At 44.3% G+C, this 14129-nt stretch overlaps 1 protein-coding gene across 4 annotated transcripts in view; it reads right to left on the bottom strand.

The window, feature by feature from the left end:
* STN1 (STN1 subunit of CST complex) overlaps positions 1–7577 on the bottom strand; it is a 44186-nt gene extending 36609 nt beyond the window's left edge. For 3 of the 4 annotated variants that reach the window (XM_081158731.1, XM_081158734.1, XM_081158733.1), the window contains exons 1-2: positions 7291–7577; positions 6836–7029 (exon numbers count right to left, since the gene is read on the bottom strand). In XM_081158731.1, coding sequence (XP_081014857.1) covers positions 6836–6968 — 133 coding nt within the window. In that variant the 5' untranslated portion in view covers positions 6969–7029; positions 7291–7577. The remainder of the gene's footprint in view (positions 1–6835; positions 7030–7290) is intronic. The other variant, XM_081158732.1, reaches the window with a different exon arrangement.
* Positions 7578–14129: the final 6552 nt, after the last annotated feature.

The raw sequence follows: 14129 nt of genomic DNA on the forward strand, positions 1-14129 counted from the left end.
ATTAAAATCCAGGTCTTAGTACCTTTAGTGAGATGCTCAATCCTCTGCTTTGGCGTGCCTGCACTGACCAACCACAAAGGAAGGAGGAGGGAGTCCCTGTAGGACCTTTGCAGACAACCTTTACCTGCTTCTCTGCTTAGCAGAAGGGAAGTTAAAATTGGGAGACTGAACCTCACCCAGGGGCATGGGCATGGAGTCCTCTAGTGGAGTGTACCCCAACCGTGCCCTGACATGGTCTTGTGCAGAGATGGGCTATGGCATAGCACTGTTCTGGACTCCAAGTTTGTTGTAGGGCCAGGAGGGGCTCAGAGTGGCGGGAGCTCCAGGCTGGTCTGTGGCAGAGTCAGCCCTTTCTGCTTCCCCAAGTGCACTGTACAGATAATATTACTTTATAGTTGTGCACTGAGCACAGCAAAGTTAGAGAGCAGTGCTTTCTAAAACCTGACTGGCCTCCCCCTCCTCCAGCCCAAGTCATCATGGTCAGTCGTGGTTGCCATGGAATTGTTTGTATTAGAGGTGGAACACTCCACAGGGTTTCCTGTGGTTAGTCATGGCCCGCAGGGCATTGGCAAGCAGAGGCAGAGCTGGGGAGCCCTTGGGACCTATGGAGGGCTAAAGCCTGCCCCAGAATGCTTTTCCAGTTGGTGCTGGAGCTGCAATGGTGTTCTGCTGGTGATATCTGAAAGCTTTGGGCAGTCCCAGGACTCTCCAGGTTGCCTTGGGACACCTTGGTATGTGCTGCTATCTATGGTGGTTGTTGCAGTAAAGAGTCGACACACTTTAAGAAGGTAAAAAGAGCCCTAGCTGGTTTGGCTCAGTGGTTAGAGCACTGGCCTTCAGACCGAAGGGTCAAGGGTTCGGCTCCAGTCAAGGGCACATACCTTGGCTGCAGGCTTGATCCCAAGCCCTGATTAGGCATGTGCAGGAGGCAACCAATTGATGTGTCTCTCTCACATTGATGTTTCTCTCTCTCTCTCCCTCCCTTCTGCTCTCTGAAAAGCAATGGAAAAAATATCCTCAGGTGAGGATAAAAAAAAAAGGAAAAAGAGCTAGCCAAAAGGTGTTATGACTGGGTTGCAGCACATGAAAAAGGCGATGAGAAGATTAGACTAATGGCACAAGCCAATGAAGTCCCCAAATCACTTAGAGGCTAGTCATCCAATGTTACAAACACTGTGTTGGGCAACACTCAATAAAAATCTGAACAGGTCTTCACTTGAGGACATAATAGACTTTCTCAAAAAAGCACAGAAAAGGGAGCTCAACTTTCATCTCGTGCTCTGACAATGGCTCACCTTCAAGGACAGACACAGTCACTCAAAGATGTAAAAAACCCTTCCAATCCCAACTGACTGACAGAAAAACGTTTTAAAAGCATCACAGAACAATGGAGAACAAATTCAGAAGAAAGTAACAGGTGGGTTGAATTAGAAACACTCAGAGAAAATCAACTGGGGAGGAAACACACTACATAGAAATAAAGAAATTTCCCAAAGGGTATAGAAACATGAACTATACATAGCAGAGTTGCAACCCCTACAAGATGTCCGAAGACATGAAAAAAGATCTGGAGAAGCATTTCCTTCTGTCAACACAAGATCCTCTCCCTCTCTCTTTTTACATTTTTAATTTTTATTGATTTTAGAGAGAAGGGGAGAGAAAGGGGGAGAAAGAAATGTCGACTTCTTGTCCCACTTATTTATGCATTCACTGGTTGCTTCTTGTATGTGCCCTGACCGGGGATCGAACATGGAAACTTGGTGTATCACGACAATGCCCTACCCAACTGAGCTACCCAGCCAGGAACACAAGATTCCCCTCTATGGGAAAAGAGCTCAAGAAAATTGGATGGCAACCCTGTTGACAGAGAGAAAGCTAGGAGAGAGCTAAGAAAAGAAAGTAAACACAGCAGATACTGGCTAATGTTGAGTTAAAGTTGCAGCCTTTCTCAAGTGACCTCTTTGCTCCTGCTGCCTTTTGTTCCACAGGCAGCCCACAGAGGCCCAAACATATCCCCCCGAAGGATGGTCATGCTGGGAGAGTTCCAAATCCCAGGGTAAAAGGGAGGTCTGATTTAGTTTGCACAGCAGCTGACCCCTGAACAGCCAATCACAGCAAAACATTTGCCTGTGTTTTCTCTTATTTTTATTTATTATTTATTTATTTATTTATAATATTCACCCGAGGACATGCTTTTTATCGACTTTTTAGAGAGTGAAAGAAACATCAGTGTGAGGGTGAAACATCAATAAATTGCCTCCTGCAAATGCCCCAACGGAGGATGAAACCCCAATCTGGGTATGTGCCCTGACTAGGGATCAAACTGTGCCAGGGCTGTGTTTTCTCTCTTAAAAGTACTTTCAACTTATGTGTTTTTAGTCTAACTGTGGTTAATTAATTGATGCTACAATTGCTCTTAACAAAGTTCGATAGCATTAAAATGCCTAAGAAAATATTTTTAAAATATATATTAGTTATTATGAATACATTATTTCCATTTCATTGGACCCTCCAGAATTAGACAATATAAGTACTGTATTTTTATTTAAATAAGTGATTCACTATTTATCCTATCATTAAAGTTTGACATTTGGAATAAAAGACCATTTCTGTATGCTATGAGCTGTAAACAAAAAGACAAAACAGCCTGGCTGGGCGTGGCTCAGCGGTTGAGCATCGACCTAGGATCCAGGTGATCAGGGTTCAATTCCCCGTCAGGGCACATGCCTGGGTTGTGGGCTCGATCAATGACTCTCTCATCATTGATGTTTCTATCTCTCTCTCTCCCTCTCCTTTCCTCTCTCTGAAATCAATAAAGATATATTAAAAAAAAAAAAAAAAGACAAAACAAAAGAGCCCCCAAACCTAAACACCACCACCACCACAGTCAAACTTTATATATTTTTTAGTTTAACCCTAAATTCACAGGTTAATTTAAGGGAATCCACATTTTGCAACCATTTTGCAAGGCAATTCTGAAGCTATCCAGTGTAAGGTCAAATTTCACAGGTTAAGGGCACAGTCTCCCACAGGCTAATCTCACTTCATTCACCAGTCCCAAATTTGAGGGTCCTCTGGTTACCCACACATCTGACCAACTGGCTACAAACTGAGGAATTCCCATGACTCCATTAGGTTTGATAATTTGTTAGAATGGCACATAGGTGCTATACTCAGGAAGGTGCTATACTTACAACTATGATTTTATGATAAAGGGTATAAATCTGGAATAGGCAAATAAAGAGATGCATAGGACAAGGTCTGGCAGAGTCCAAGCGCAAAGCAAGCGCAAAGCTTCCATGTCCTCAGGACATGTTGATGTATGCTTACCAACCAGGAAAGCTCACCCAAGCCTCAGTGGCCAGTTTTCATTAGGGTTTCATTACATAGACATGGTTGACTGAATCACTGGCCACATGATAATTCAATCTCCAGTCCCCCTCCCCTCCCAAGGAGTCAGGCTGAAGTTGGCTCAAAACCCAACCCTCGCCCTAGCCGGTTTGGCTCAGTGGTTAGAGAGTCGACCTGGGAACTGAAGAGTCTTGGGTTCGATTCCAGTCAAGGGCACGTGCCTCGGTCCCCGAGTGTGGGATGCAACCTATCACTGTCTCCCTCTCTCTCTCTCTCTCTGTCTCTCCCTCAGTGATGTTTCTCTCTCTTTCCCTTCCACTCCCTCTGAAAAGCAATGGAAAAAAAATCCTTGGGTGAGGATAAAAAAAAAAAAATTAAAAAACAACAACCCTCAAATCACCTGGTGTCTCAGGCACTAACACCAATCCTGAAACTAGGGGCCGAGCCTGAGGCATCTCACTAGCATAAACTCAGGAACTAAGGACAACCAAATTCTGTTTCCTGTTTTATCATTCTTTGGTTAACTTTTAAGATATTCTTTGCTGTTTAAACATTTCTAAATTTTATGCAATCAAAATAGGAGTTTTTTTCTTTATGGCAAACCAAACAACAACAAAAACAAAAACCTAGACTAGTGGCATTTCCCCACCCTAAAACCCTACAGTATAATCTAAAGATCACTATCTGAGATGAAGGTTGATGTCTGCTTTAACCATGAGGTTTCATTTTAAAAACCACATCCGAAATAGTATCACCAGTGATATAGCAAAGATCACTGGGACCAGTTTTCCTTGGTTTGTTGTTAATCCATCATAAAGTCCTTCACCCACAAGAAGAGTTAAGCCGGTCCGTCATGCCCCTGATACTGAGGCAAAACAGTTAAGTGTTAGAATTTTTGACAAGTGGGAAAAAGGAAAATGAAACAGATGGTTAGAAAAATAGGGCCAAACAAGTCAAGCAATTTACAGACAGCTAGTAAATTCCAAGTCCTTCTCTTCCCTAACCAAGGACACTAGAGAGTAAATGGTTTATACCTTTCTTCTCTAACCGCTTAAATCACCCTGGTCAGGGAGAGAGATAACAGAGACCCATTTAGTCCATTAGTGCCAGTCAAACCCAAGGAGGGATGAAGTCAGGGGAATAAATAAATAAAAAAATTAGAGTCTGTGGATGAAAAAGGGGCCACATACTAACCCTGAAAAGCTCAAAGGAGGCCAGCATAGTGGCCTTACAAAACTCAGAAACCACAGCGGATGGTCTGAAAATGAAATTTTCTAAACTAAAAGCAGATCAAGGCAGATAGTATTTTCCCCTAACAAAGGTCAATCTTCACCTAAACTGAGCCTGTCTTTTCTTTTTTTTGCATCTATGATAACATGCTTTTGGAAAACCAAAGTAATTTCTCTTCTGGATTCCTCAAAGCACAGAGCAAAGACATTAATCCCCTCATTGTTGTTATCATGTTAATTATTGACTGTTAACTATCCCATACGCACAAAAGTAAAAGCTGCATGTATCTATTCATTTTACTTTTTATCGAATCCCAGAGATGCACCCCCCTTGCTTTCTCCACCTCCCTAACCTGTCACCAATGAATTTCATGTAACCTCCTTATGCCTCCTCCTTTGACTGTAATGTATAAAATAAGGTGCATAACTGCCATTCTCTGGAGCATTTTTTCAATCTGTTGAGATTTTGCTTCCCACCACTGTCATCAGTTTGGCTCAAATCAATTCATAAAAATTCTTACAGGTCTGGACGTTTCTTACATTGACAAGTCAAACAAATCTAAGATAGGGGCAAAGCTGGCCAGAAAATGACCTGGTCCTTCCCTATGCACTCATTTTGGTACATCAAAATGATGTACATATTAAAAAACATGTCTACCCCACTTGGAAAGCTGATATTCTGCAGAAACCCTCCTGAGACCTCCCCTAAGATTCCCACGGAAAGAAATAAAAAGCCTCTAGACAAAATACCCAGCCTGGACTCTTTCTGGAGCACTTCCAAGCTTGGGCGTCAACTTTTTTCCTAACTTCTAAGGGTCCACAGGAGACTTGCAACCAGGGGAACAGCGGGCAGAGGCAGCTCATCCTGAGCTAAACCCCTGAACCTGTCTCCAAGGTCTCCTTTTCTCTTACTTCCAGTAACAGCTGCCCTGCCTTGGCTCCCTTCTTTCCACTATAACGTTTCTAAAGAGCCAAAGCAGCCCCACCTAGGCTCTCTCCTGGTGCTTCTCTTATCCTAGACCCTTCCTTATTTCACTATCCCCAGCTTTAACAAATGTATTCTCAAGACCACTTGGACTTGTTTTGTGAAATCTTTCCTACACTAAGTCAAGAACCCACACACTACAGGACAGGGCTCTGACCCGGTCTCTTTCAGTGACAATACATCCTTGAGCACCTACAGAAGACCTTTAAGCAAGACTGACATTTGGTGTGAATGAATTTCTTCCAGAGGAGATGAGCTATTTAGAATACCAGAATGTTCTGGAAAATAGACAAATGTGGGGGAGGATGGCCGCCTCCCAAGGAAAAAAACAGAATATTTCCAACAATAATTAGGAAATAAAGGTGTGGTGAAAAATCTGTACAAAAAGCTCTAGAAAAAGGTCATTCAAATGTATTTCTACACTGAACTAGAAACAGAAAATCATGTCATTAAAACTGCATACTTGAGATTCTTGACCACTTCTAACTCACAGCTTGCTATTCGTTCAAAATAGCAGAGTTTAACCAAGCTTCTCATATAGCAGAGTAAACAAGTGAAGATCCATCCACAGCTATGTGAATTATTTAAATCTACTTCACACTATATTTGTTATATTTTTAGGTATAAAGAGCCTATCTTAAGTGACTCCCTCTCTAATAAAATTTTTTTAAAGAGTGATTTCTTTAACTCTACACTTATAATGCTTTGTTGCTCCAGTTACTATTTCTTGATGGCCCATTACATGTCACGCACTGTTCTAAGCACTGGGATTATATATGTGAACAAGGCAGATGATGTCCTTCCTCTCGGGAAGTTTATATATTTTGATATAAATCCAAAATTTGATATGAATTCAAAACAAAACAAAACCCCACAAGAAAATCAGGTTAAATATAGGTGAGTCACATCCAGGCCAGGTAAGTGGCACAGTTAGGAAACGGTGCAAGGCCTAGGGATGCCTGGTCCAGTGAGCTTGCCACCAAGAGCAGGCCCAGGAAAAACAACTGAGCATTTTTAAATATGAAAGACCTCAAACCCCATTAAAAAAAAATCATCAGTACAAAGGTTACTCCTCCAAGCATCTATTTAAAAAGAGATTTAGATGTTTTTTAACTTGCACAGGAATGAACTGAATTGAGGATCCAGGCTAGGTCGTTTTCAAAGCCTGCAGGAGGGAAGGCTTTTCTGAAAGCCCCTAAGCCCCCGATTTCTGTGGTTTGGTGGGGTGCAGATACAGCACAGGGCAGCCACCGGGCGACCAGTTACGTACCTGGCACCTGGCAGGACTCCTTCAAGTCCAAGATATCCCTGACGTAGAGTTTTGCAAAGGCTAGAAACACAGGATCCAAACCCCACAAGAGGGAAGGGGTCTCCTCTTCACACCGGCTGGATTCAGACTGCATCGGGAGGCTGGGCTGTGGCTCCCAGCCGACCCTGAAAGTCTCACATCAGTGAGTGGGCACTCTAGATAAGAGACACAAAACCGAGACGCCAGGCGGTTAAAGCGGGTGAAACTGGCATGGCCCCAAGCTGTTGGGGGGCCCCCAGAACTCTGCGAGGGGTGAGCCAGGGGTCCGGGGCCGGTCACACTGCACGCCATGGGCTTGAGTTACAAGGCTATCCCCGTGTGAGGACCCATGAGTTCCTTACGGCCCTCCCCCTGGAACCTCTTCAGCCCCACGGGAGTGTGTCTCCTCCCCCGAAAGTTAAACACCAACTTCTCACTTTGGTGAGATAGGTCCAGACAGGCGTAACCTGAACCCGCTCGAAGGGGCGGGCCCCAGAGAGGAATCGGCGCCCTCGTGGCCGTACGCTGGTGAGGCGCAGGGGGTGGGTCTGTCCCGCGGTTTGCTCCTGCACTTCCCGATTTTCTGGATGAGGCTGAGGAAAAGAAGGCGAACGGAAACGAAAGGCGGACTCGCTCGGAGCCCCTCCCGCCGCGCCCGCGACCGCATCCGCACCCGGGCCCTCACGCTCGGGTCTCCAGAGCGCGCAGGCCCCGCCCTTCCGGCGCCCGGAGGCAAGTCGCCTCTGAAGTTCCGGCGGGGCCCGACTCCGACTCCGCCCCCGGGGCGGGAGCAAGCCGCGTTTCTCCGCCCAGGCCCTTCCTCGGCGCTGCCCTCGGCCCCGCCCCCGCCCTCAGCTCCGCCTCAGCCCGACGAGGCCACGCCCACCGCTCGGCCCCGCCCCACGCTCCCTCCCACGTGGCAGCGGGTTGCGCTGCGCTCGTTTGAGTCTCGCAGCGATCTCACCCCTCCACCCGCCGGCCCGTACCCCGCGGATCTCCGTGGGAATGCAGAGCACAGATCTCCAAGACCTGGGGAGCTGGCCTTGAAATTTCTGCTGCCTAAACTCGGAGCTCGGGGTCACCCTTTCATTCCGCGCCCCTCCCCCCCAGGTTAGGATTGATTCGGACCATTTTTTTTTGGGAGGGGGGGGTGTTCCTGATCCATTAAATGAAGAAGTAAATAAAGCAATACCAAAAGCAGGATTACATTCTGACATATTTTAAATGTTAATTTACTCTTGATAAATGATCTAACACATGCATCGGGACTCTACAGTCTCACTTGGAGATAAATTCGAGCCCTTGTGTGAATGTGAGGTTCTCCTCTTGCTCTTGTCTACACCCTGGAATGTTATACATTTAAGAATTTTGAAAAGCTGGCATTTTGGTAAATTATGGCCACCTTGATGGTGCTGTTCCCAGTAGTTCTAATTTAAAATGAGAAAAGATAGCCACAATCCACTCCCTAAGTAAATAAGTAAGCTACATCATGACATTACTCAAGATTGCAAGAGTTCTTCCTAATTTATGGCAGGAGTACAGGTCACTGTGGGCACCATTCCAGGGGTGGTAGGTGGTGGCCAAAGAGACAATTGCTAAACCATTTAGCAGAGAAGGAACTTCAAGCAGCTGGAATGGAAAATGTGTGTCTTAAGAACGATGGCATTTAATTACATCCCTGGCTACTGAAGAAGCTAAAAAACAGAGCCCTTGGTAAAGTACAGCATTGCCCAGAGTCTACTGCAATGAACAGTTGAGTCTGTAAAGTTCAAGATTTAATGGAGAGAAGACACCCTTTCTAGTAGGGGGAGGCTCTCTTGGAGTAACAACACCCAGGAGGACACCCTGTAGGGCAGTGCTTCCAGCTGACCTGTTGACTGAGAGACAGGTTGGGTGACATTTTCCTGACTGCATGCATCCGTTCCAGGGTGGAACCCAAGAAGAAAATCACTATTGGGTGTACTCAGAGCCTGAGAAGATTTTGGAATGACTCTCATATCTCTCAGGGGCAGAGCGCTATGAGTGCTAGAAAAAAGGGACCTGTGGATTCCATGCTTACTGCCATCCTTGGGGAGGGCCACACTCAGGGCCGAGGGGAAGGGGTGGTGGTGAGCAGAGCAGACTACCCCTGAAGTCATCTTTTGCAAGGAAGGCAGGACTCCTTGGAGTCTAGGGATGCTTCTTTTGATCTGAGCTCAAAACATAAAGGAGTCTGTTGCAGCTGAAACCTAAGGGGAAATGTGGAACAGCCTAAGGTGAGATGTGGAACAGAATTTCCAGACTGCAGAAGCATCTAGAAGAGTTTGGTAGGATCTTATTCCCTGACATCTCTATCAGGATAGATTCCAGATTCCCCAAACAATTTCTTAGAGATGGGCAAAGGGACTCCTGAAACCATGAACACTGGAGGGCTCCCCAGCTTGGGATTTCAAAACCCTGGCCGGATAGCTCAGTCTCCTAATTTTTAAATGTTGAGTACATATTATTTATTTAATAACAAAAGTCATTTAAAATCAGTATTCCTTGAATCTCACAAATGTAATGTTGAGCAAAAGAAGCCTGACATATGAGAGAGTATGTATTGTATGATTCTATTTCCATAAAATACAAAACCAGGCAAAACTATTCTATGGTGTTAGAAGTCAGGACAGTGGTTACCCTTTAGTTGGGGGTGGTGACTGAGAATAGGGAGCATGAAAGGGACTTATGAAGACATTTAATGTTTTTTGATCTGTAGCTATATTATATTTCAATAAAACATTTTTTCAAATTTTCATCCTTAGTATTTGAATTAGTTGCATTTAAAGTTGAGAGAAATTAGAAAGTAAAAACTTATTAAATGTATAAAACCCCACATTTTGCTATTGTCACTTGCGTAGAAAAACAGACCATTTCAAATGTAATTTAAGAGATTAGCCATAGCATCATCCTGTATTTTTCCTAATTATTTGACATGTACCAATAGGCTCAAGTAGCCATGGCATTTCATAAGCATTAGCATAAAGCTGGCCAATGGAATAGAATTTTGTTTCTCTTATCAATTTAGCATTCTCCCCAGGGCTACTTTCAATCAAGGAAAAATTGAACTCCTCAATGATGTCAAAGACAGCATATTGCAGAGGTTAATTAACGAGTCACCCAGAGAAGATTGAACAGCCATTGTGCTGACACATTCAAGAGCTAATCGGTCCTGATGATGTAATTTGCAGTACTGCTTGATGCATATTAGCTGGATGGGAGACAGCTGCTGTGGGCCCTGATGATTAAAGAGTGAAGCATAGGGAAGTGAGTGCTTTCAAATGGAGAGAGACTTCTATAAAACCCAGTGAATTTAACCTACTCATGCTGGTTACTCAGAAAGCCTGCTCAACTAATAGAGATTTTACCAGGCCTAACACAATCTCAACTCCAAGCTCACTTCAACAACTCCATTCAACACTGATGCTTCCTTCCCTGAACTCCAGTAGAATTTATAGTCAGCATTATACATTTCAGCACATATTTCTTGAATGTTTAGCATGTTTCCCCAACTTGATGATAAAATGCTTAAGGACATAATTATTTCTGTATCTCCCACATTATGGAACATACTGGTAGTCACGAAAATTTAAAAAATAATAATTGGGGCAAAATTTTGATAATTGTCCAAGCAGAGGAATGGTTACATGTGGGTTTATTCTACTATTATTTCTACTTTTGTGTGTTTAAAAATTCCCCTGAAAGCAGAGTTGGCAGATTTAGCAAATAAAAATGCAGGATGCCCAGTTAAATTTGAATTTCAGATAAATAATAATTTCCTGCTATTAATAATTTATATTTTGTTATAATATTACATAATATTTTATACATTTTAATTTAATCATGATTTATAATATTATTCATATATACTATTTTATTATAACATTATATTGATGTTATATATTATTTTATTATATGTTCCCATGACACATATTTATACTAAAAAGTATCGTTTATATGAAATGCAAATTTAACTGAGTGTCTGCATTTTACCTGGCAACTTGAAACTTAAAAACATGATCGGCTAAGAGAAATGGATGGTGGAGACAGTACAATGTCTCTTAGATTGTGATCTACTGTCACTTGCATCAGAAGCCCCTAGGAAGCCTGTTAAAAAGGCAGGTCCCTATGGTCCCCTATCCTCACCCTCTAGGTGCCAAATCAGTATTTTTGTTGGTGGGGCTCTGCATTAGCAATAAGGTCCCCAGGTGATTCTGGTGCTGTTGCTAGCTGACCTGATGTCTGTGTTGTTTCTAGTTTTTCTGATATGATCTTTTATTTCCTTTTAGTGGCCTTACTTGAGGAACTTGAACTCTGTTTTTGTGTCAGGGACCTGCCCTAAGAGATGTCACTACTCCTGTTCCATGATTCACCCACTAAAGATTACAAGTCAAATATTGTCACAAATATTCTAATAGCCTTTTGTAGTTAAGCTACTCCTTGACTATTTATCCAATGGCCTAGCCTCTTAACTACTGATGTATATTCTACTAATACATATTCATTGTTATCAAGAAAATGATAGCTGACAAATTTGCAGCTCCCTTTAGTATTTTAAGGTCAGGGCTTCTAGGGCAACCAAATCTCCTGGTTTGCTTGGGACTGTTCCAGTTTTAGCACTGATATCCCCATGTCCTGGGCTACCCTCACTCCTGGTTGCCCCTGGTCATCCTATCTTTAATAGATGTCATAGTATGCCACCCAGATCCCCACTTCAGGACCATGGTGCTTTTTTCACCAGATGCTGGTAGTGTCAGCTCACAGTTGAGACCTTCACTCAAAATTATGCCCTGTTCCCAGGCACAATAACCCCTTGATGCAGCCCCAGTCTTCAATTCAGGACATCTCCGATCGTCCATCTCAGCCTCAGAGCTACCTGTAGGGTCAGCTGAGGCCTCTGTTACACCTGCCCTACAATTCAATTTCTCCCTCTACCTGATCCTGCTTCCTTCACCCCCTCACAGGAGCAGCTCCTGAAAGCTCTCCCTAATATCCCTACAGGCAAATCTAGAATCTGAGAGCTTGGATGAACCTGACCTCCAACAATTGAAACAAGTGTGGGGTAGTTTTAGGAAGCAGATTCCAAAATAAGATTTTGGAGTTGGATCACCTGCTGACTGACTTGTAACAAGAACCCCTTGCTAGTGGCAGGAAGAGTCTCTGAGGAAGTAGCAGTGCAATTGTAAAAATTTCAGCGGTGGCAAACTGGGATGGGATGCCAGCGGAAGAGAATGAGCTGCAGGGTGCAGCATCCTGACCATCCAGAGGTTCAGGGAAAGTAGCAATTTAAAGCCAGTGGACTGGGATAGTTCTTACTGGAGAGAGACAAGAAAGGCTGAGTGATTAATCACCAACTGAAGAGACCAGACATCCTGAGGCTGAGGCACAGAACTTAAATTATAAGGTAGCAGAGCTCCAGTGAAGGCAGAATTCTCAATCCTAGCAAGTGAGCTATGTCAAAGGCATGGCCTTATTTGGGAAGAATTGAGATCTTGCGACATGGGACGAGGGCATATGAGTCTATATTCTTGTAAATCTTGACTCCTCAGGTTTCCTCTGAATCCTCTGGGCTGCAGAAGGGGCCCACTCTCCAGGTTAAAAGCTTACACTTCCTACTCTTGAGGTTGATACAGAGATTTTTCCCTTGCAAGACAATACTCCTTCCCTCAAAGAATCTTAACTCGCTCCACCACTCCCACTTCCTACCACAAGCTAGTAACTAGAATTAAGTCACAACATGAGTGATAGTCCTGCTAAGGAGAAAAGAGACTATTCCTTGAATGAACTATATTGGCAGAAGCTGGAAAAGTTTAGATTTTGAGTGTGCGTGGTCAAGGGGAGTGGGCGTGGGGGGAATGAAAAATTGGGTAAGGAAGATTTCATTGATAAGGGAGCCTTCTCCCATGACATAGGAGTTCACCGTGGCAAGGACCCAAGGAGATGATGCTCTCACACTGCTAGGATGACTCTTGGAAGCTTGGAGAAAATAGCACGTCAAATAGGTCTGCTATATCGATATCATATTAATCCCACTAGGTGAGTAAGAAACGCCAGTATGTTGAAGGCCTTGGTAAGACACTTGTGCTCCAGAGGGAGGAAGTTAAACCTACAAAGCTTCAAGCCTCTGCCACACCAGTGAATTTGCAGTAGTGAATTTTTGGGGGTGTAGAGGTGGGCTGTACTGGGATATCCCTCCAAAATAAAGGCCAGATTGTTGCATTTCATGTCTCCCACTACTAAGAAGGAAGCACAATGCCTGGTAGGCTCTTAGGATTCTGCAAGCAGCACTCTCCACACTCATAAATACTTCTGCCCTTTTGCTGGTAACTGAGATGTGTAGCTTTGACCGATGCTTTGAAACAAGGCCAGGGTGCAGTGATAGCAGCTCTGACACTTGGGCCTTTCTAACCAGCACACCCGTTCATTTAAAGTCACTGGCATTGCCAGGTAAACCCCCCTCCATCGCTCCCCTAAAATCTTCAGTGAAGAGGTACCTCTCTCCCACTGCGGGTGCAATAGGGGGTGGAATTTGCTGTCCAAACTCCTGTGCTACAAAACAGACTAATACAGACATGTAAAGCCCCAGGCAGCAGAGAACCTAAGTACCCTGAAAACTTCAGAAAACCATGGAAATTGAGCCAAATATGGGATGGGAAGGAAGGCCCCAGCTGACAATTGGGTGGCACATCTAATTTATCATTATACAAATTGGGAAAGTGGTGAAGAGTTGTTAAAAATGAGCCTAATGAGTTATAGAAGGCAATAAAATATTAATGCTTTTCACAGATGTTCTCAAACAATTTGCATAGAAAATACAAAAGTGCTGCTGAAGCTTTAACTCACGTTTCCTGATTATCCCAGAGAGGGGATAAAACTGGGATTCCGATATAAAGTCGTGTTTCTCTGGCTCTTCCCTCTGATACCAGGTGGCATGACCATTTCCCTCCTCTGGCTCTGCTCCAGCTCCCCAGGATTCTGTCTGCGGCTCAGGCAGCCAGCGCCTGCCTGGGACAGAAGTGCCTGATTTCTCCAGCAGATGCCCCGGCTGCTGCCCCAAAGGCAGGGAAGCCACTGAGGAGGCTGCCAGCCCCCAAGCTGCCCCTGCGGCTGCTGGCCTTTGGGCTCGCACAACCCCACAGAGAGTCCAGACAAACTGCCGTCATGGCTTTGACCTCCCTCCATCACAGACTTTTCCTAGGACAGGAGCTGGGCTGGGGGACAACACAAGTAACCCACACTCACTTGTGCCCACCATTGG

This window comes from Miniopterus schreibersii, assembly GCF_964146895.1.
Source record: "Miniopterus schreibersii genome assembly, chromosome: 14".
In the NCBI taxonomy this organism is placed as follows: Eukaryota; Metazoa; Chordata; class Mammalia; order Chiroptera; family Miniopteridae; genus Miniopterus; species Miniopterus schreibersii.